This window comes from Geotrypetes seraphini, chromosome 4, assembly GCF_902459505.1.
Source record: "Geotrypetes seraphini chromosome 4, aGeoSer1.1, whole genome shotgun sequence".
NCBI lineage: Eukaryota > Metazoa > Chordata > Amphibia > Gymnophiona > Dermophiidae > Geotrypetes > Geotrypetes seraphini.
The window spans coordinates 209,567,920-209,592,294 of NC_047087.1; the positions used below are offsets into that span (position 1 = coordinate 209,567,920).

Sequence of the window (24,375 nt, forward strand, 5' to 3'; positions counted from 1 at the left end):
TTTTAGCATTCTAATTTGAGGAGGCAATAAATTCCAGACAGCAGATGACTAATAGAAAAAACTTGATATGGAACACACTTATAACCATTTAGGATCTGGAAAATGCACTAACATGGTATTACCTAGCATCTGAATTAGTGAATGACATGGAGGCAAAATTTTTCCCCATCCCCGTGGGAACTAATTTTCCTGTCCCCACAATTTCTTTTCCTGTTCCTACCCCTTTCCTGCAAGTTCTGTCCTCATCTGAACAAGCCTCAAGCACTTTAAAATCCAAAGTAGCAACATTCTAGAGCTCAGATTGTGATGTCATAATGCCTCATTCCACCAATGCCTAAGCTCTGTCCTCATCTGCGCAAGCCTCAAATACTTTAAAATCCTAAGTAGCAACATTCTAGAGCTCAGATTGTGATGTCATAATGCCTCATTCCACCAATGCCTAAGCTCTGTCCTCATCTGCGCAAGCCTCAAATACTTTAAAATCCTAAGTAGCAACATTCTAGAGCTCAGATTGTGATGTCATAATGCCTCATTCCACCAATGCCTAAGCTCTGTCCTCATCTGCGCAAGCCTCAAATACTTTAAAATCCTAAGTAGCAACATTCTAGAGCTCAGATTGTGATGTCATAATGCCTCATTCCACCAATGCCTAAGCTCTGTCCTCATCCGCACAAGCCTCAAACACTTTAAAAATCATAAGTGTTCGAGGCTTGTGTGGTTCAGGCAGAGCTTACAGGAATGGGGCAGGGATAGGAACAGTGACAAAACTCACAGAAAACTGAGCAGTTGCAGGAATGGGGAAAAAATTGTCCCCGTGTTATTTTCTAATTCTGAATCCTATCCACTTTTGGCATACATATTAGATCTCACATCTATGCTGATGCTCTTAGTACATACTGTACTGTAGTTTAAAACAAATTTGAGCTTCAATAGGCAGACAAATGAGATCTATAAATAAAGGAGTAATTCTATCATATTTATGGGCAGAATGTATCAAATTGTATGTTTGTAATTTGCCTTGAGTAAAGGCAGAATGCAAATGATAATAATAAACCATCAAACAAACTGAGGTGTTTGAAATTTTTAAAGAAGATATTAAGGACCGGATTCTATAAACAGCGCCTTACGTTAGGCAACTGACTTATGTTGAAAACACTGTTTAAAACCGACCAAAAGCAGTTTAAAAAAAACGTAGGTGCCTACTGGTGCTTCAAAATAACTGCGCCAGAATCGTGCCTACAGAGGCGTTTTACGACCCCTAATGCCACTGTAGGTGTGGCTAATGATGGAAGTAGCATTAGACGTCAGAAAGCACCTATCTAGGTGGGATTCACGTCAAAGGTAGGCACCAGAAATGTAGGCCTTGAAAACTCTGGCCTTTCCTGAAGTCACAATTTTATAAATGGCGCCGTTGCGTAATTGACATGCGATTGGCTGCTATTTTTAAGGCAGCCACTAATGAAGGCGCCATATATAGAGTCCAGGCCTAAATGAACGATTACTGTTGTTATGTTTATGTGTTTGACACTTGCCTATCTTTTTTAATGGGGGTGAAGAACTTTTGTGCAAGGCAGAAGAGCGGGACTTGGGTGTGATTGTATGTGATGATTTAAGGTGGCCAAACAGGTTGAAAAGGCAATGGCAAAAGCTAGAAGGATGCTAGGTTGCATAGGGAGAGGTATGGTTAGTAGGAAAAAGGAGGTATTGATGCCTCTGTATAAGACTCTGGTGAGACCTCATTTAGAATATTGTGTACAATTCTGGAGGCCTCACTTTCAAAAAGATATAAAAAGGATGGAGTCGGTCCAGAGAAAGGCTACTAAAGTGGTATGTGGTCTTCATCATAAGGCGTATGGGGACAGACTTAAAGATCTCAATCTGTATACTTTGGAGGAAAGGCAGGAGAGGGGAGATATGATAGAGACTTTTAAATACCTACATGGCATAAATGCGCATAAGTCGAGGAAACTGTGGAATGAGAGGGCATAGGATGAAGTTAAGAGGTGATAGGCTCAGGAGTAATCTAAGGAAATACTTTTATACCGAAAGGGTGGTAGATGCATGGAACAAGTGTTGGAGACAGAGACTGTGTCTGAATTCAAGAAAGCGTAGGATAGGCATGTGGGATCTCTTAAAGAGAGGAAGAGATAATAGTTATTGTGGATGGGCAGACTGGATGGGCTATTTGGCCTTTATCTGCTATCATGTTTCTATGTTATTGTAAATCCGTAAATATATACAAAACCTACTCTGCTAGAGAGGGGTCTAGAGTCTTGTACTGGATAGAAAATACCTGCTCTCGATTCTTATTAAGCTTGTTGGGACTAGAGAGTTGCAAGGGGACAAAAATCCCACCCATCCCCGCTCGTCCCCACCAGGATCCTCTCCGTCCCCACCCGTCCCCGTCAGGATCCTCTACGTCCCAACCCGTCCCCGTCAGGATCCTCTCCGTCCCCACCCATCCCCGCAAGGAATTAACTCCATCCCCGCCCGTCCCCATAAAAAGCAGCAATTACTTCTGACAGGATTATCAATTCCACAGTTTCTTTTGTGTTTGCGCTGCTGTTTTCCTTGTGGAATCTCTTTGGTGGAACCCTTTTTTTGTTTTCTGTTCAGGTAATTAACTTATAAACCCCCTCTTTTATTAAGGCTGACGTGTCCATTATATTATATGGACAAACCCTGCTTCCAAAGCCTTCCATCCCCGTGGGAGTCCCGTTGGCTAGATGGGGGTCCCCGTGGGAGTCCCATGGGCCAGAGGGGGGTCCCCGTGGGAGTCCCGTGGGTTAGGGGACCTGCGATCCCCGTTCCTGTGCAGATCTCTAGTTGAGACTGAGGGTACTTGAGCACAATGAATGCTCTAAGAGAATTCACACTTAATACCCAGTGCCAGGTGTGCAATGAGTTCATGGGAACTTTTTACTAGTCAATAGAAAGTTCACCTGCGTGTGTCCTAGCATGCTGCACTGAAGTGCTGAGCCGGGCTAACCCACAAACATCATAATGCTCACCTTGGAACTGTTGAGTAAATTTTTTGTGTATAAATTCATTTTTTATATATGTATTTGTAATAAATTTAAAATAGATTAGATCAGGGATCTCAAAGTCCATCCTTGAGGGCCGCAGTCCAGTCGGGTTTTCAGGATTTCCCCAATGAATATGCATGAGATCTATGTGCATGCACGGCTTTCAATGCATATTCATTGGGGAAATCCTGAAAACCCGACTGGATTGCGGCCCTCAAGGAGGGACTTTGAGATCCCTGGATTAGATGATACCCAAAGTGCCAAGTGCAAAACAAGCATTAAGAATTCAAAAACACTGAATCACGCGATAGCTTGGTCCTTTATCCAGAAGTATTTGAATCAGCTCCATTCTGCGATTAGACAGGAATGGGCTCCACTTAACTTATTACGTGCCTTATTAAGCAATTTACTGAAGTAGAACTAATTTAGTTTGCTAAGCAAAGGGTGTGAAGACTTGAATTCCAGCAAGATTTTTTGGTCTCTTATTCTTAATTAGATTTTGAATATTTCCATAACAGTAATTTCATGATGAAGACGTACAATATACTGGGCAGATAAGAGAAACATATCGTTACCTTAATGGATTTAGAATTGTAATTTTTAGACATCAGAATGTGAACTTTGTACAAAGGTATGATTCAAATGCTTGTGCGTTTCTGAACTCTTGGATTGCATTATGCTATGTGCCCCTTTAAGATGGTGACACAGATACTGTTTCATGTTGTACAGGTGTATCGTAAGCTGGTTCTTTTTAATTTCATATTGTGAAATAAAGGCAGCTTCCAAACCCATAGGATCTTCCCAGCCCTCAGGTAAATTAGGCACCTGACAGATGTTCCTCAGCTTAGTATTTATCAGGTAATACCAACAATTTTCTTTTTTAAGACTGCAAAGTCATTGGCTACATTAAAGGCAGGCATGATCATGAAATGGTTTTCTTTATAACTAACCTGAAAATCTTACGTTCACTTGAATTTATTTTAAATAGTCAATATTCTCATACTGCTCTTAATGAAAAAAAAATGTTTATTTTCTATACTGTATTTTATCACACACGCTTGCCATACCAGCTTTGCCAGACTGTGTCATTTTGTATTACCCATGCTCGTAATCCAATTTCCATGCTTTGTTAACTATGTCTTGCCATCCCTGCCAGGCAATGTTTGCCGTGCTATCTCCTTCCATACTACCATACTACATCTGAGAGTGTGGCACAGGGGTTGGAATTGCAGCTTCAGCACCCTGAGGTTATGGGTTCTGACACGCGCTGCTCCTTGTGACCTTGGACGGGTCGCTTGGTCCCCCAATACCCCAGGTATATTAGATAGATTATAAGCCCACTGGGAGAGACAGGGAAAAATGCTTGAAAGCCTGAATTCATTCATGTAAACCGTTCTGAGCTCTCCTGGGAGAAAGGTAAAATTGAATAAATAAATAAATGTGAAGGAAGCTACTTAAAATATCTCATTAACATTCTTTCCATTTTGAGTGAAGGAACTTCAAAAGCTTCATGTGGAAGTCCTGCTCTATGCTGCCAAGATGGCAGTGATTTATGTAATATTTATATACCACTTGCCTGGATTAACCATTCAGATTGGTTTACAGAAAATATATAAATCCAAATGAGAAAATACCCTGTAATACACTGTACTACTTAAAAGGGTCCAGAGAAGAGCGCCTAAAATGGTTAAGGGGCTGGAGGAATTGCCGTACAGTGAGAGATTAGAGAAACTGGGCCTCTGCTCCCTTGAAAAGAGACTGAGAGGAGACATGATCAAAACATTCAAAATACTGAAGGGAATAGACTTAGTAGATAAAGACAGACTGTTCACACTCTCCAAGGTAGGGAGAACGAGAGGGCACTCTCTAAAATTGAAAGGGGATAGATTCCGTACAAACATAAGGAAGTTCTTTTTCACCCAGAGAGTGGTGAAGCGCTGGAATGCGCTGTTGTAGGGGAAAACACCCTCCAGGATTTCAAGACTAAGCTGGACAAGTTCCTGCTAAACTGGGATGTACACAAGTGAGGCTGGACTCATTTTAGAGCACTGGTCTTTGACCTGGGGGACGCCACGTGAGCGGACTGCTGGGCACGATGGACCACTGGTCTGACCCAGCAGCGGCAATTCTTATGTTCTTACCCTAAAATTAAAAACAAGGAAACCAGAGAACAAAATCATAAACAATAACAACAGGAAAATTAATTGTATGCAGCAGATGGCATACGAAATGAAATTCTGGGGAAGAGAAGCATCATTGCTCACTTTTCAAAGCACTATATAACCCTCACACATAAGGCGCAAGAATAAAGTAGGTTTTTGAATTCTTTTGAAATCTCAAAAGATCAGCCTCAGATTGGATATCAAAGGGAATTTTGATTCCACAACTTCAGGGCTGCCAAAGAATAGGCTCTCTCCTGCTAAGAAAACTAAAACAATATGCACCCTTCTATCATAGGATGCAACCATCTGGGGTAGTCCTTTAGAAGACAGATTTGTCACCACAGATCCTGATTGCTGACCCTGGCGCGTTATCTGGAGGGCTGGAAAGGGTCAGGCGTCCAAGTAGCACCTTAGGGAGAGCAAACTCCTGGAAAACACTGCCTGCAACCTCACTTGTACAGGGCAAGCTGATGGTTTCAGAGGTGATCCTACCGAGTATACTCCTTCCCTGGTTCCTCCCCCTTTTCTTTCTTTTTTTCAGTAAACAGGGTTGGGTATGTATGAATGCAGAAAGGGCTCAAGATTTCTTTGTCAAATCATTAATAAAGCTGTGGTCTTATCAAGTTTCAAGTTTATTCATGGCTTGATATACCGACCATCGCATGTATCTGGGCGGTTTGCAATGTTAAAAATTAAAAAGGTCTAATATAATTTTTGATTTAGGTGGGGTAAAATAAAAAAGGGAAGACTTAAAACTATGACAAATTAGGACTGATTAGAAATGAGAAGTTTAGGGGGATAGGGAAGTTTTAATTACAATGATAAATAAAAGTAAAAGGAAGGGGAGGGGGAGGGGATGGGGAGTAATGAGAGGGAAACAGGGATGTTGCTTCTTAAAAGCTTTTTTTTCCTTTCTCCCCCCCCCCTCACTCATTGGTAGGCATTTTTAAATAGAAATGTTTTGAGATTTGTTTTAAAATTTTATTTCAAAGATATAATGGCATTGCATTCCAGAGCGAGGAAGCAACTACTGAGAAAATGAAATTTCTAGTATAATATAGGTCGTTCATTGAAGGTACTGTCAATAGGTTTTGATTCGTGGATCTAAGGACCCTAGGAGGGGTATGTGGAATGAGATATTTATCTAGAAAGACAGGGAGGTGAGAGGTTTTGATTTTAAAAGTTAGAAGGAGAATTTTATATGTAGTTCGGTGAGAGACCGGTAGCTAGTGTAACTCTCGAAAAAGTGGGATAACATGATCATATTTTTTGGCCTTAAAAATGAGTTTGATTGCGGTATTTTGGATCAGTTGTAATCTACGGATTACTTTTTGAGTTATGCCATGGTAAAGAGAGTTGCAGTAGTCTGTGAAATGATTAAAGAGTGAATTAGAATTTGGATTGAAGAGGGTTCAAGAACAGAGGTTATGGAACGAATTAAACGAAGTTTGTTGAAGCAATTTTTGGTCACGGAACTGATTTGATCATGATAAGTAAGATCTTTATCGAAGATAACTCCTAGTATACTATATATACTGTATACTGTATATTTATGCTTGATCTTCTCAGTTGGTCATAGTTTCTCTTGGTTACTAAATGTTCTGTAATTCAACTTATGCTTTAAGGATGCACAAATCTTGAACCTTCCTTTCAACCTGGATAGAGTTCCAAGGGACCCATGAAGAAAGCATTACAGTGGGGGTTAACTTGCCCTTTTACTGGAGAATGTGGTATAGTGGTTAGAGCTACAGCCTCATCATCTTGAGGTTGTGGGTTCAAACCGCTCCCTGTGACCCTGGACAAGTCACTTAATCCTCCACTGCCCAGGTACATTAGATAGATTGTGAGCCCACTGGGACAGATAAAGAAAATGCTTGGAGTATCTATATGTAAACCACTCTGAGTGTAGTATAACTACAAAAAGTCGGTATGCAAGTCTCAATCCCTTACTGTGGGGAAAGTTAACCAAACCGAACAACGCAGAAATAATTTCGGTGTAGGTCTTGCATGGAAACCATTCCTGCAAACTGCATTAAAATGTGGTCTTTAACAGTTCTGTAGCTGTGCAGGAAAAAAAAAGTTTTGACACAGGTTGAGTTTGAGAATGTTTTTGCCAAATCTCGAGCAGCACAGAATGCCAGGTTGGGATGAGCGGGTATCTAGCAGCACCATCCCTCTCCAACTTTGCCATGCTGTCCCAGATTGTTTTCTGTAAGGAAGCATGGCCTCCCCATCTCAATCTTTGAAAAATATCTAGCAACACCTACCCCTCATATGACAAACCCCTTCCTGTCCTGACCTCAAAAAATATACCTGATGTCTAGTGGCATCCCTGCCTATATCCTATATCTCAAATGAGGTAGGAGTGATGGCCATTCATTCCAGCCTTCAGTGGCTGTTATCTTCAAAATGACATTGACCTGTCCTGTGCAGCGCATCCTGGGACGAACAAAGTGGGGTCACTCTGATTAAACCCCCCCAAAAAAAACCCACATGGAGAATGGGATAGAACATTTCTATCCCATTCCCCACTTTCCTTTTTATTTTTTTCTGTGCCCTTCTTACGTGTTCAGCGTATGTTGCACCAATTGTTTTAGAGTTTGTATTTCTAGCAACGGAGTGCCATCTAGTGGACTGACATCCACACCTCTGAGGCAGGCCTCCAATCGGAGGCCGAAACACGGACCGTGTCGGGTCATCTACTGGGTCATTCAGTTTTAAGGACACTACATTTATTCACCTACAAAACAGGACTCTATATCACATGTACTTTTACATATATATTTCAATTTGAGTCTAAATGAATAAATATTGTTCGTTTAAAGGTTGATGTGTTCTATTCCATTCCCCATTTGTTTTCTTTTTTGTTGTATTTTACATGGGGTTTCTGTTCCTTTTTTTTTTTTTTTTTTTTGGTTTGCGCTTGTCACTCTGACCCCACTAAATAAACTAGGGATATTTTTCAGGAGTTGGGGTGGGGAGTTGGTTTTATGTGTGTTTGTGTGTGGAAGGGGGTGTTGGGTTCCACTAGTCAGGGATATGTGTTCTACAGCGGGTGGAATGAGTTATTGGGATGGAGGGATTTTTGTCAGGGCATTAGGTGAAAGCAGGGGCCAATACAAAAATGCCATGACATACTTGTGTGTTTTCTTTTTAAATATCACTCTTCCTGTCAATGCCTGAGTCAATCTCCGTTCCGGCATTAACAGGAAAGGTGACATTTAGCAATGAATCACAGATTACTGCTGCGATGTGAACACATTGCAGTGGTTTTCATGCTCACTGTTTATGGCATGCTGCAGTATTTTTGTAGTGCTAATTTCAAAACAGAGTGCAGGCTTTTCCACAAAGCTTTCTGCACAGGCTTCCAAATGAGAAAAGAAGGCACCTGAAATGAGCTAACTCTCTATCTGAAAGTATAACTGTAACATTTTACAGCTTCCACTAGGTGGCAGCTGGTGGCAACTTCTTTTTTACTGTATTTTTTGTACACCAGTGTTAGTGACTATTGAGTCAGGGAGGTGGTAGAGAAGTATTAAATAGTTACATATTCTGAATGTTTGTTTTAAGCAAACGTTATTCAGTTTAAGTAGGCCTCTGCTGTCTTTATTCCTGTATGTTTAATTCATGTAATTCAGTTCCTCTGGAACAAAGGAGTGGCCTAGTAGTTAGAGCTATAGCCTTAGCACCCTGAGGTTGTGGGTTCAAACCCACACTGCTTCTTGTGATTATGGGCAAGTCACTTAGGCCCAGATTCAGTATAGGGCACCTGTTCTCAGAAGCTGCCTAAAGAGTGGCCTAAGGGATCTGGCCAATCGGAATCTTAGGACACTCCCAGTATATCCCACAATACACTGAGAGACAGGTTGAAGATTCCGATTGGCCCAGGTGCCTAAAGTCCCTTCTATGGGAGGGGCCTTAAGTGCGTGGGCCAATCAGGCCTTTAGGCCCCTCCCTGGTGAATCCCACAATGCACCGGGAATGGCAGGCCCACCATTCAGATGAAGGTGGGCCTTCCGGCTGGCCGGAGGAAGCATCCGTCTATCCGTCCAACTACTAAAAGTAAGTGGGGGTTGGTCCGGCTGGGCTAGGTGCAGGGGGGTTCCGGCTGGGTTAGGGGGTCCTTCTAGGGGGTTGGCAGCCTACCTTTGCGGGGTATCCCTCCTGGATGCAGTCATGGTGGGGGTGCCTGGCAGGAGGGACTGGGCATCCCTCCTGCTGCGGTCATTATGGGGGGGGGGGGGTTTGTGTCTGGCAGGAGGGACTGGGCATTCCTCCTGCTGGAGGATGTATCAGCAAGCTGGAGGCAGAAGGAATTCGGCACTCCTCCTATCGTGGATTTTTGGGGGTGGGGGTAGCTTCAGGGGTTCCTGCGGTAGTCTTCACGGGGGGACAGGGGACAGGAGGTTCCCTTGCCGATTAGTTCAACAGCCATGTTTACTTGAAGGTACATAAGAACATAAGAATTGCCACTGCTGGGTCAGACCAGTGGTTCATTGTGCCCAGCAGTCCGCTCACAAGGTGACCCTCTGGTCAAAGACTAGCACCCTAACTGAGAGTAGCCCTACCTCCGTATGTTCTGGTTCAGCAGGAACTTGTCTTGAATCCCTGGAGGGTGTTTTCCCCTATGACAGACTCTGGAAGAGCATTCCAGTTCTCTACCACTCTTTGGTGCCTTCTACTGGCCTAGGGAGGCACCAAGGGTCACCTAGGGCCACCTAAGCTCACCTAAGGCCACTTCTGGGTGAAACCATGCCCATGCCCTCAAACTCCATTACCTTCCAAAAAAAAACTTGCTAGCGAATTGTTCTGGACCAAATTCCTCAACCTAATTTCCACCATTCCTAACCCTCCAAATCCTGAATCCAATTGGCACAACTGGATCACCCTCTCTGAGACCACCTACCACTCCCTCGCACCTCTATCCACTAAAACTGTCTCCTACTCCTGCAAGGCCCCTTGGTACCTTCCATATCACAGAGAACTGAAGCAGAAATGTTGAATACTGGAACGCAAATGGAAAAAATCTAAATCCCCCACAGACAGACAGTCCTGGAGGGTTAATATCAAGTCCTACAATTCTACTATGTAACAAAATCTCCAGATCTAACAACCAAAGTAATACATTGTTTAACATCTGGCGCTCCATATCCTCCAAAAATGACTCCATCATACTCCTTTTCTCTCCATCTGCCGACGATTTAGCAAAATTTTTCAACGAGAAAGTCATTACCTTATGACGCTCGTTCCCACCAACACCCTCCTACAACTCCCTGGTGCACACCGACTCCAACCCTACACTAACCGTCGCCAACCATATCCCAGTAGACAGATCCTGGACCGCCTTCGAGCTCGTATCCGATTCCCAGGTCGCTAAACTCTGCCTCAAGTTGAAATCCTGCAATTGCACCTTGGAACCTTTCCCCTCCTACCTATACAAGAAAATTCCCACACAAGCCATCTCATCTCTCACTAAACTTATAAATTCTGCCCTTCTCTCAGGCCTATTTTCTGCTGAAATGGGACACATCGCCTTATCCCCACTACTGAAAAAAGCTGATCTAGACCCCTCCACACCATCCAGCTATCGCCCAATAGCGAACATCCCTCTCCTGACCAAGATGTTGGAGTCCATCATATCTACTCAACTCTCATCCTACCTTGAGAGATTCTCCATTCTCCTACCCTACCAACTCAAAGGTCCAACAACTTCACTCTTGCAATAAGTTCTCTGTTCTTCTTCAATTCGACCTTTCTGCAGCTTTCGACATTGTCCACCATGATATACTAATTCTCCAACTCTCTGAAATTGGCATAAACTCAACAGTCTTAGACTGGTTCTCATAATTCTTACGTTCACGCTCCTACTCCGTTAACATGAATGGCTCCTCATCCCTCCCTTGGAAACCGATTTGTGGATTTCCTCAGGGTTCACCTCTATCCCCGATTCTTTTCAATATTTATATGTCCTCCCTGAAACTCCTCCAACTATCCCCCTTGGAAACACTTTACTCTTACGCTGATGACATCCTTGCCCTCCTCGAGACCGACTCTAATCTCACCAATCTCTCTGAGAACATCTCTTCATGTATTTCGAATCTCCAATCCTGGGCCCTCACCGTACAAATGAAACTAAACGAGACCAAAACAAAACTACTTTGGCTCGGCCCAAAATTAGATCAGCTACCCACCCTCATCCCACTATCCTCTGGCACCACATTGCAGCTTGAGCACTCAAGCAAAGTTCTGGGCATTATCATTGATTCTACACTGTCCTTTAATGATCACCTTAACTCCCTAGTAAAAAAATGCTTTTTCAATCTTCACATGTTAAGGAAAGTGAGATCCTGCTTCCATCAACAACACTTCGCTGTCCTCGTACAATCCATCATTCTTTCCAGACTGGATTACTGTAATTCCATCTACTTAAGCCTAACAAAGAAAAGCCTTCATAGACTTCAATGGATTCAATGGATTCAATGGATTCAATGGAGTGCGGCTAAACTAATCTTCGCAAAAAGCAAATTTGTCCACGTCTCCCTGCTTATGTCTAAGCTTCACTGGCTCCCAGTAATCCTTAGGGTCTACTACAAATGCATCTGCCTAACCTTCAAATCTCTACACGGCATCCTTCCTCCCCTTTTTCCACTATCCTGGAACTCCTCGAATCCCAACACCACCAGACCCATTCAAAAATTCAAACTATCCTTCCCTTCTTTAAAAGGCATATCCCATTCAGGAAAATTAGGGACATCCATCGTCTTCAGGATCACCGAACTGTGGAACAGCTTTAGTGCCCCGCTTCGGAGTCTAGGCTCCCTCCAACTCTTCTGAAAACATTTGAAAACTTGGCTTTACTCTAAAATATAATTGACCTCTCCCTATTCAATATACTAAGTCCCTCTAAACTTTCTCTTTACTATGTACTTCTACTTTCGTTGGAGTTCCTTCTATATCTATTCCTGTAAACCGTGTCGAGCTCTACTTCTGTGGAGATGATGCGGTATACAAACTTAAGGTTTAGTTTAGTTTAGTTTAGGAGAGGTTAGGTGGCCCTATGCACCTCACTAGGTTCCTGGAGGCGCCTAAAATGTAGAAGGCCTGTCTCGGGAGGTTTTTCCCCCCCAAAAATATGCATCCCGATTGGCTTGTAGGCAGTGGTAGGCCACCTAAAATCGGGACGCCGTTTATAGAATTTGCTCTTTAATCCCCCCATTACCCCAGGTACATTAGATAGATTGTGAGCCCACCAAGACAGATAGGGAAAAATGCTTGAGTACCTGATTGTTTTTTAAAAATCTTTATTCATTTTGAAGCCAAAAATAAGTGCAATATATTATACAATCATATTATACTATAATAGCACTTATATTCAATCAAAATTGTAATCTATAACAAATACATATATCACTCCCCCATTTACATATTCAAAAATTGCACTCAAAAATTGAGAATTAAAAATATTTTCCAAACCCGCCTCCCACCCACCCTGGACGTGCATGATCTAGGGTCAAAATCAACAATCACTCTTTGCAAAATTTTGTCAATGGCTCCTAAATATCCAAAACTTCTTATAATTTCCCTGTTGTATGGTCATAATACGTTTCATTCTAAAGATGTGACACAGAGACTCCCACCAAAAGGTATAATTTAACCGATCCCAGTTTTTCCAATTCCTTAAAATAAGCTGTATGGCAACCCCTGTCATAATAAAAAGAAGGTTGTTATTGTGAGATGATAGTTGACTTTTAGCTCTCATTAAAGTACCAAATAACACAGTGTCATATGTTAGTGCCACTGGATTTTTCAGTACTTTGTTCACCTGATTCCAAATGGATCTCCAAAATTGAAGTATCAAGGGACAGAAATAAATGATCCAATGTCCCAGGTTCAAGATGGCAGTGCCAGCATCTTGGAACTATCTAATTTCTGTAATCTAACCGGAGTCCAAAATGTTCTATGTAGCAAAAAAACCCATGCTTGTCTCATAGATGCAGATACCGTACATCCCATCCTCCAAGTCCAAATTTGTGGCCATTGAGACGCAGTAATCTGATGCTTTATCTCAATGCTTCAAATGTCACGAAGACCAGTTTCTGGTTTCTTATTCAAAAATCCAGTGGTGTATATAAATTTAATATATACCACTGAGCGGCCTGGTGACCCAGGAAATCCATCTGGAAGCACAGGATCAGCAAACTATACTGATTTTTAAAGATTTTTCCAATCAGGGAACCCCTCCTGAATGGCCTGCTTCAACTGCAACCACCTATAACTTTGAGTTTTAGCAATACCAAATGTTTGTTGCAGTCGTGAAAACTCAAGCAGCTTTCCATCAGAAATTACATCATCTAGAGTACGTATGCCCGCCTTCATCCAATGCTTCCAGATGATCTTAAACCCGCCAATTTGAATCTTGGAGTTCAACCAAAGGGACTGACAGGTGGATTTATGAATTGGAATAGATGTTAAATGATTAATAAATTTTAGTGTTTCCCAAGTGTCCAATAAAATTCTATTGTCCTTATACAACCTAGGTAACTTGATACTCAAAACGTGACATAATCTCAATGGAGACCGGAGTTCCCATTCCAACCATAACCAGTCTGGAAGATTTTCCATGAGCTCAGGGAGGATTCAATACATACCCTGATGCATTATATAGGCTTGATGGTACCTATAAAAATTGGGAAAATTTACCCCACCCGCCACAATTGGTTTTTGTAAAGATACTAAAGCAATTCGAGCAGCTTTACCCAGCCAAATAAATTTGGTGAGAATACTATTCAATTTCTTATAAAAAGAACCCTGAAAATAAACTGGCAACATACCCATTTGGTAGCAAACCACATGCAAAATCATCATCTTAACTGTTTGAACTCTCCCCCACCAAGACAGATGTTTGAACTCTCCCACACACATTTCTTTAACCTTCAGCAATAAAGATTTTTCATTTACTTTCATCGTTTCCTCCAACATTTTCTGTATCCAAATACCTAAATATTTTATACCCTCTTTCTTCCAAAGAAAAGGGAATGTATCAAATAATCCTTTTGAACAATGTACATTTAGTGGAAGAACCTCTGATTTACTCCAATTTATTTTATAGTCAGAAAATTTACCAAATCGGTCAATCAAATCCAGTAAATGCGGGATGGAAGTTTCAGGATTCCTCAAAATATCATCTGCATACATAGAGACTTTATATTCCCGACCTGCATAAGGAATACCCTGTATCTCCTTTGCCTTCCTCCTTTGGCTGCTGAATTGAGGAGGCAGCCAGAGAAGAGTTAGCAGGCAGGAGGGGAGAAAAGAAGCCTGAGAGGAGTGGGAAGCCAGGGGCAGTGGTGAGAGTAAGCTCCGCCCACCCCCATCACATCATCGCCCGAACTCCCCCTTAAAAGGGGTCCAGCCAATGGCACACGTGGTGCCGAATTGAGGAAGCAGCCAGAAAAGAGTTGGCAGGCAGGAGGGGAGAAAAGAAAGAAGGTAGCCAGAAAGAAACGAGCAGGCAGGAGGGAAGAAAAGAAGCCTGAGAGGAGCAAGAAGCCAGGGGCTGCTGTTCAATGTATTTATAAACGATCTAGAAACAGAGACGAAATGCAAGGTAATAAAATTCGCAGATGACACCAAACTATTTAGTGGAGTTGGGACAAAAGAGGACTGTGAAAATTTACAAAGAGACTTGAACAAACTAGAAGAGTGGGCGGCAAGATGGCAGATGAAATTTAATGTAGAGAAATGTAAAGTCTTACATGTAGGAAACAAAAACCCGAAGTACAGCTATACGATGGGAGGGCTGGAAATGGGTGAGGGCACCCTATAAAAGGACTTGGGGGTAATGGTGGACAAGACAATGAAGCCGTCGGCACAGTGCGCAGTGGCTTCATAAGAACATAAGAACATAATATAAGAACATAAGCAGTGCCTCCGCCAGGTCAGACCATAGGTCCATCCTGCCCAGCAGTCCGCTCTCGTGGCGGCCCAAACAGGTCACGACCTGTCTGAATAACCAGAAGGGGCCCCCTTGCCACCTTGGTTTCCCATTGAAGTCCTATCTTCCCATCAAAGTCCTAATCCTCCGGTCTTGCACATTCACGACTTGGTTGGGTTTCCATACTTATTACCTGGTTAGTTTTCTATACTTGTATTACATCCCAGCACCTCTCTCAGTATCCCACGATCCCTTTATCCCTCAGGAATCCGTCCAATCCCTGTTTGAATCCCTGTACTGTACTCTGCCTGATCACTTCCTCCGGTAGCGCATTCCAAGTGTCCACGACCCTTTGGGTGAAAAAAAACTTCCTTGCATTTGTTTTGAACCTATCTCCCTTCAGTTTCTCCGAATGCCCCCTCGTACCTGTTGTCCCCTTCAGTCTGAAGAATCTGTCCCTATCCACCCTCTCTATGCCCCTCATGATCTTGAAGGTCTCTATCATATCTCCCCTGAGCCTCCTCTTTTCCAGAGAGAAGAGCCCCAGCCTATCCAACCTCTCGGCGTATGGGCAGTGTTCCAGCTCTTTTACCAGTTTCGTTGCTCTCCTTTGGACTCTCTCAAGTACCGCCATGTCCTTCTTGAGGTGCGGCGACCAATACTGAACGCAGTATTCCAGATGTGGACGCACCATCGCTCGATACAATGGCATGATGACTTCCCGCGTCCTGGTTGTTATGCCCCTCTTTATGATGCCCAGCATCCTGTTGGCTTTTTTCGAGGCTGCTGCACACTGTGCAGATGGCTTCAGTGATGCATCCACCAGCACACCCAAGTCTCTCTCAAGTCTGCTGTCTCCCAACAATGCCCCCCCCAATTTGTAGTTGAACAAATTCAAAGAAGGCGAATAAAATGCTAGGTATTATCAAGAAAGATATTACAGCCAGAATGAAAGAGGTTATCCTGCCATTGGATCGGGTGATGGTGCGCCCGCATCTGGAGTACTGAGTCCAATATTGGTCGCCATACCTTAAGAAGGATATGGCGTTACTTGAAAGGGTTCAGAAAAGAGCAATGCGATTAATAAAAGGTATGGAAACCTTTCATATGCTGAAAGACTAGAGAAACTGGGGCTCTTTTCACTGGAAAAGCGGAGACTTAGAGGGGACATGATAGAGACTTACAAGATCATGATGGGCATAGAGAAAATGGAGAGGGACAGATTCTTCAAATTTTTGAAAACTACAAGAACGAGAGGGCACTCAGAAAAATTAAAAGGAGACAGATTCAGAATCAACGCTAGGAAGTTTTTCTTCACCCAAAGGGTGGTGGACATCTGGAATGAGCTTCCAGAGGGTGTGATAGGACAGAGCACGATATCGGGGTTCAAGAAAGGATTAGATAAATTCCTGAAGGAAAAAGGGATGGAAGGGTATAGATAGAAAAATACTACAGGTCCTGGACCTGATGGGCTGCCATGTGGGTGAACTGCTGGGCATGATGGACCTCTGGTCTGACCCAGCAGAGGCAATGCTTATGCTCTTATATTCTTATGTTGAATAGCCAATAGCAAGGGTTTCAGTACAATGTCAAAAAGCAAAGGAGATAACGGGCACTCTTGTCTAACTCCCCTCTCCAGACAAAAACGTTCTGAAAAAGTATTATTACTATATAATCTGGCAGAAGGGGAACTATACAAGGTATGAATCATTTGTATAAATCCGGAACCAATACCAAACCAATTAATTGCTTGATACATGAAGGTCCACTCCACACAATCAAAGGCCTTTTCTGTATCCAAAGATAAAGAGAAGGCTGGATCATCCATGGCTTTTGTTAAATTTAACATGTGAAAAGCCAGCCTGGTGTTATTTGAAGAATGCCTTTGAGCAACGAACCCTGTTTGGTGCATACCGATAATATAAGGGAGAGCCTTAGCCAAGCCTAAAGTCAATAGCTTAGCCAGAAGATTCCCATCTACATTAATCAAAGAAATAGGCCTGTAATTTGAAACCAACATGGGATCTTTATTTGGCTTTGGCAAAACAATAGTTAAAGATACTGCCATAGTACCTGTAATGCAACCTCTAGTCAGTTGAGCCTGATATAAATTTAACAGATGAGGTAATAGGGAATTTTGAAATGATCTGTAAAATTCTACAGTGAACCCATCACCACCTGGAGCAGATCCAACTCTAAGGGACTTAAACGCAGCTTGTAACTCTTTCATTGATATAGACGCATCAAGAGTACCTTTTATATGCTCGGGAATTTTAGGCCTCTTAACTCCAAGAACTCTAATCCCTCAAGTTCTTTATTTGAATACAGCTTGGAAGAATATAAAGCTTTATAGTATTTCAAGAATTGTTTTAAGATATTTTCAGCTTGAGACTGTGACAGCCACAATTTTAACTTTTCTTTTTTTAGCTTTAAGAAAGTTAGCTAATAATCTTCCCGCTTTATTCGAGTTTCCATTATAAAGGGCCTGCTGAGAAAACAACTCTTTCCTAGCCATCTGTGATGCAATTTCATTATATTTATACTTAGCTTTTAAGAGGGCCTGCAAAATATTTTGGGCTTTTTTTACAAAGCTGTGCTAGGGCCTTAATGCGCGGAATAGCATGCGCTAAATTGCCGCATGCGCTAGCTGCTAGCGCCTCCTTTGGAGCAGGCGGTAGGTTTCCAGCTAGTGTGCGCTAATCCGGTGTGTGCATTAAAACTGTTAGCGCGGCTTTGTAAAAGGAGTCCTTTGTTCCCAATTCAAGGTTAATTGTGACTCCAATACTTTAATATTTTGCTCCAAATTAGGAAATTCTTTTTAAGTTGTTTTCTGACGTGTGCCGAATATGAGATTATTTGCCCTCTCACAGTAGCTTTGAAAGCATCCTTAAGGTTTCTAAAAAGACTTCCTCTGAGACATTAAGTTGAAAATATTCAGTAATTTTTGATTGAAATTCCTCAATAAAGTTGGAATCTGCAAGCAGTGTATTATTATTGAGTACCTGATTGTAAATTACCCTGTCCCTTTTGTATCAGATTAGTCCTTGTCTGATCTTGTCCCTGTTTCTAATTTGTAATACTATGTCCCTGTTTTTATCATGTACATTGCTTAGAAATATTATAAGTGATATTATCCAATTTTAAATAAACCTGAAACTGCTTAGATAACCTTAAGCAGTATATAAATACCTAAATAAAAATAAATTTTGTATGGGCTAGGAGAGTTTAGTGGGGTTGATTTATTATTAGCTCTCCTCTGTTCTCTATTTTTTAGTTGTATTTAATATATATATATATATATATATATATTTACAGTTCATAGTTTATTTTTCTTATGGCTTTATGATGTCTGATATTAACTGCAAGTTTACATGATTGCCTACCAGAGTTTATTGTAAAATGGCAATAAAATCCCAGTAAATTTTACTAATTACATTGTACAGGTATATATAACTGAATGTTGCGCAGTTCAGTGGAGGTTGGGTCCTGATTTCTATGTCCCAGAGAGTGAAGAGGAGAAACTTCCATTGGAGGAAGAAAGAGAAGTGTGTATTTGAAAAGTTGCAAAGAAAACAGAAATTTTCTTCCTACTTTGCTGCTTTCATGAAACCTTCCTGCAGGAGGAGCTCAAACAACAGATGACTGTAGAGAGGTATGCTTAGCCTTTATATTCTCTGACTCTCCATACCATTCTCTTAGGCCCCTATTTATCAAATTGGGGAGCCATTGAATAAAGCTACCATGGGGCACCATGTGGTTAATGAGAGGTCAATGCAAAAAAAATAGGTAAAGTGCAGAAGTTAATTCTCACTGTTGACATATTAAAATGAATGGTACCAAAGCTATTAGCTATTTCAACCCAAGGCAGAGAACTGCTGCAAAAAACTTTAAAAGTGAGCAGAATGCAGGAAGCTCAATGCTAGGTCTGAGAAAGGGCTCAGCTTTCTGTAGCAGTTGCATTGAGGCAGAAAAGCTAGGCCCTTAGATCCCTGATTCCCCCTGAGATTTCCCCTGTCCTTTTTCCTTGTTTGACCTCCTTATTCCTCTGAACTCCACCCCCCCAACACATTGTCCTGATATCTAGTGAACTCTCCACCCCAATCCTGTGGTTCTTCATAGTTGGTTAAGAGCAAAATATCACACTTAACTGGCTATGTTTTAGCTGGTTTCTTTTACCTGGAAATTCAATGCCAGAACCCAGATGGGGGTGGCTTCAGATACTGGAGTTCCAGATCACCTAGGCAGGAGAGAGAGATGGCCTATGACACCAGAGTTGGATTATCCAGACAGGAGAGGGGAGATCTGCTCATCCAACTTGGGTCCAAGCCCACCCAAAATTGGGTGTCTGGCTATGTCCCTGCTCCTGAGGTGACATCAACATTGTCATCTTCTCTGGTATGTCCCTTACTCATATTTTGCCTCATTCCACATTTGTCAGTCAATACAAGAATTAGTATTCACAAAGTGTCAAGCTTCTGTGCAGGGATGCACTGACACATGCTAATTTCCTTGTTAATTGCTGAATGCACTTTAGTTAAAAAAAGACCACTAAAATCATAGAAACATACAGAATCATGACAGCAGATAAAGACCAAATGGCCCATCCAGTCAGCCCAACTGCAGCATCCACTATCTTCTTTACCTAAGAGATCCCATGTGCCTGTCCCATTCTTTCATGAATTCAGACACAGTCTGTCTCCACCATCTCTTTTCATTTCAGGGAACTAGCTTGACATATTGTTTATCGTTTATTCCAGTGGTTCCCAACCCTGTCCTGGGGGACGCCCAGGCCAGTCGGGTTTTCAGGATAGCCCTAATGAATATGCATGGAGCAGATTTGCATGCCTGGCATCTCCGTTATATGCGGATCTCTCTCATGCTTATCCATTAGGGCTATCCTGAAAACCCGACTGGCCTGGGTTGGGAACCAGTGGTTTATTCCACCTGGCTGTTTGTGAATATAGCAGTTTACAAATACTGTATAAAACTATAATAAGAAAAAAAAAACCTGCATCAAATATAGGACAGACCTAAGCCATTCATTCAATATCCAACATCATATCAAATAGCTAAATACAACCAAATAAATAGAAGTTATAAATGTCACACAGATACCTCACAGTTAGTCCCCTTACCCTCCCACATTTGAGATGAGAGAGCCCATCAGATCTTGAAATAGGCCTGGCCCAGAAGGAGGGGCCATTTTCATTAAAAGTTCAGACAGCCCTACTTGCACTAAACGCCAAGTTATTTCTATGGACCTTGGCCATATCACAAGCGATCACATCTCAGGGTGTTTTCTCAGAAAGTGGAGGAGGCCAAGTACTTTGTGAACTTATCATTGTTCTCATTTCCCCTCACTGCTCTGGCTGAAAAATGGCAGTGTAGGTAAAGATTTTAATCAGCCTCAGGCATTAAGAGCACGGGGAAGGCGTTGGCATCCCTCTAGCAATAAACTCTTTCCTGCATTCAACAAACTTTCTTACCCTGAAATGTCACTGGCATAATTATAGGAAGCAGGTTACTTGGATTTCTTGAACTTTTCCAGCAAACACATTTTTATACGGTGACAAATACAAAAACAATTCCTACCAAATAATCTGTTGTAGAAGGTTATAAACATGTGAATAGAAGACACTGCCTGGAAAATTGTACCCTAGTCCTTCCTAGACCTCTAGGTCAATTACCTGTTGATGGTTAGCAGTGTTTTTCAGTTAACATTTTCAGGTATATAGATTCCTTTGGTTGTCAACATTTCTTTTCCTTGGCCCCATGCAATATATTATGTGCTCTTACTCTCTGTCTTGCCCTTAATATTCCTGTTCTAATACATTTTAGGATCAATACTCAATAGTAACATATCTGGTTCAAAAGTTAACCACCTAACTTATACAGTTAATTTCAACCAGATGTTTACTTATCTGATTAAGAGCTAGGGTCACTAATCTGTGCTATTACATTACCTTGCTCTAACACCAATAATGTGTATTCTGCAGGTTCTCAAGATACTGCACTAACCACTAGGCATGGTTGGGGGCATAGAATAGGCGTGGTTGAGTTAGGTGCCATTAAGCATCCGAAAAAGGTGCCTGTAAATTAGGCCAGCAAAAAGCTGGCCTAATGTAGGGGCACCTATCTTTAGGATGCCTAGTGATGCCTAAGTCGCTTAGGCACTGCTAGGCGTGATTTGATAAAAGGCGACTAGCTGGGTTGGGCCCATGTGCCTAAGGCCCCGCCCACAGGAGGGGCCTAAAGCTATTGGGTTGATTCTGGATAGCTCAGGTACCTCAGGCCTCACCTGTGGGTGGGGTTTGAGATGCTTGGGCCAATCAGGCTCTAAGGCTCACCATTCGACGGATGGTGGACCAGCCAGATGGATGGGCATGTTCCCGTCCAACTGTATTGGGGGGGGTGTCGAGGGTGGGGGGTGGTGTTCAGGTGTCGGCAGGGGGGGAACGGATATCGCTATCACGGCAGGGGAGATGAGCCATTTCTCCTGCCGCGATCATTGCTGGGGGTGTGTATGTATATTCTGTAACCGCTGTTGTTTTTGAAAGACACCAGTTACAGAATCCAGCTTTTAGGCGCATGGGATTAGTTCACAGCATTTGTATCATCAGCGGTTTTTCATACAATTAGATGACACTCCATTTTTGGTTTTCGGTCAAATCTCTCTGAGAGCCAGCATAATTCGTATGTTTCCATTTGCGATTTCTAAGACTCCTGAGGCAGGCCTGTTGGCCGAAACATGTATATATCAAGTCATTGAGTTGGAGAATGTGTCATTTTGATGTTTGAACAATAAAGATATTCATATAACCAGACAAATCGGAGGATCACTTTTTGTTGCACATCATTCTTATCTGGACAATTCCACTCTGGTTCCTGTGTACCGCTGTTGTTTTTGACAGACACCGGTTACAGAATCCAGCTTTTAGGCGAAGGAATGGCTCCTCCTTTGCCTAAAAGGCCTGGTTTTGGGTGTTTGGGACTTAGGCTTTTTTTTGGTTTATTATATGTCTTAAGTGTAGACATAGTGGTGGTCTGGGCGTTTAAACAGCTGAACGTAGAGGCAGGCCTTTATTTAAAAAAAACCCTCCTTTTGGCTGTTTTTTTTGAGAATGGACATTTTCCCTGCTTCTACTTTCAACGTTTAGGGCCTTAGGCTAAAAGGGGACTTAGACTTTTTTTTATTATGCCCCTCCACATTTTTTTATGCCCCTCCACATTAAGAACATGCTGAACCTTAGAGGGAACACTGGTAGGGACAGTTGGCCCTTTTGTCAGCTGGGAGAAGAGGTAAACAGCAAAAATCTTAACATCTACAAGCTCTGAGTTACATACAAATCTGACTAGATAGATAGATGGATAGATAGATATAGGCAGGCTCAGGGTTAAGAACAAATTACATTTTTAAAGCTGTTCTTAAGTCAGATTTGTATGTAACTCAGAGCTTGTAGATGTTAAGATTTTTGCTGTTTACCTCTTCTCCCAGCTGACAAAAGGGCCAACTGTCCCTACCAGTGTTCCCTCTAAGGTTCAGCATGCAAAACCATGCACTGTTCTTAATGTGGCCATGCATCATTCCTGAATCTGCTACAGGAGAAGTCTAGTAGTCTAGGCCACTGGAAATACTGCTCAGTGAAATCATAGTAATGATCATTTCAGTGACATTATTTTCATTTCTCTGCTATATCAATGTCATTGAAAGACTAAGGGGGTAATTTACTAATGGTTAGCATAGGGATGGACCACAACCTAATTGTGTTTTCAAGATTTCTACACTGAATATGCATGAGATCTATTTCCATACAATGGAAGTAGTACAAGTGCATTGATTGTGGAAATTTTGAAAACTTGACTGGGTTATGACCCTCAATGATCGTGGTTATCTACCCTGAGTTAGAACATACTAATCATATTAGCAATTTATTTAATTTTCTATACCGTTCTCCAGGTACAGCTCAGAACGGTTTACATGAATTTATTCAGGTACTCAAGCATTTTTCCCTGTCTGTCCTGGCAGGCTCATAACCTATCTAATGTACCTTGGGCAATGGGGGGATTAAGTGACTTGCCCAAGGTCACAAGGAGCAGCGTGGGTTTGAACCCACAACCCCAGGGTGCTGAGGCTGTAGCTGTAACCACTGCGCCACACTCAAAGGCTATTTTTCTTATATGGATCTATAACAGATAGAGGTTGATAATGCTATTAGCATGCACTAACCATCAGTAGAAGATGCCTTCCTAAATAAAACCATGCAAAGCAGAGATTACTGAGGCTGAATATGTCTTTGGAACTGCCACAGTCCCATATTTGTCTTAGTACCGATCAAGCCATGTTTGCTAATGCCCATGCATTCTGGTTTCAAAACCACTACTGAATTCTGTGACAGGATTTTTAAGACCTATGTAACTTTATAACCAGCCTTAGGCAGATAGTCTTTTCTACTTACAGTTCTTCTCTTTAACAAATGTATCACTGTTAAACATTACACTTCTAACTGAGGTATTTCTGCTTACCCTCTCCTGGGTTTTGGTCTTTCAGTTGTAGAAACTTGTCCTCTTTGTTGGGAATGAATAGCATTTCGACCTTTGAGTGGGCTCTTCTCTGTTCCATCGTTGTCCCAGTCTTCCTGGGAGGAAAGGGGATTATATGGGTACTGCGACATCTCATAAGCCTCCAGTCCAGTATGGTGGGGAGATGCATCTTGGTTGTATTCATGTGGATTTTTCAAAGAAATTGCTACCTCCACAACCTCTATCAAGCAACACATAAAGAAAAATGTTCCCACCATGACTTTCTCAAGTGCAGTCAAAATTATGTCCTTTTCTTTCTGACTCTTGGACTTTAAATCTGCTGAAAACCTCAAACCTTTCTTATGTGAAAAATGTAAGGGGAAAAAAATAACCCTCCCTTGCAACAAAGAACGGAAAAAATCTTTCAGACCCTCCTCTCCAGTGTGGAAATGTCAAAGATCAGCATACAATGTGAGGCTGATTCCTGTGAAAGGAGCGAAAAACCCCTCTGAAAAAGGGTAGTGGAGTTTATTCAAGGAAATTCTGGATTCTGACAAGCTCCTAAATTTGTCTGTGAACAGGAACCCAGTGTTATCAGTCTCTTTCTCCCTGGGGATGCAGGAAAAGGATGTTATCTTTAAGGACGGGGAAAACCAGAGAGGAGAGTAAAGGAAACCAGAGTTTGTGAAGTCTAGCAATATTCCGTTCAGAGTATTCTCAGAATAAGGAACAC

The 24,375-nt window shown here is 42.0% G+C and overlaps 1 protein-coding gene across 1 annotated transcript in view; it reads right to left on the reverse strand.

Moving 5' to 3' along the window:
• The window catches only part of MMRN2 (multimerin 2), a 72,394-nt gene extending 48,294 nt beyond the window's left edge, over nt 1–24,100 (reverse strand). The window contains exon 1 of the mRNA XM_033940209.1: nt 23,646–24,100. Coding sequence (XP_033796100.1) covers nt 23,646–23,920 — 275 coding nt within the window. The 5' untranslated portion in view covers nt 23,921–24,100. The remainder of the gene's footprint in view (nt 1–23,645) is intronic.
• Nucleotides 24,101–24,375: the final 275 nt, after the last annotated feature.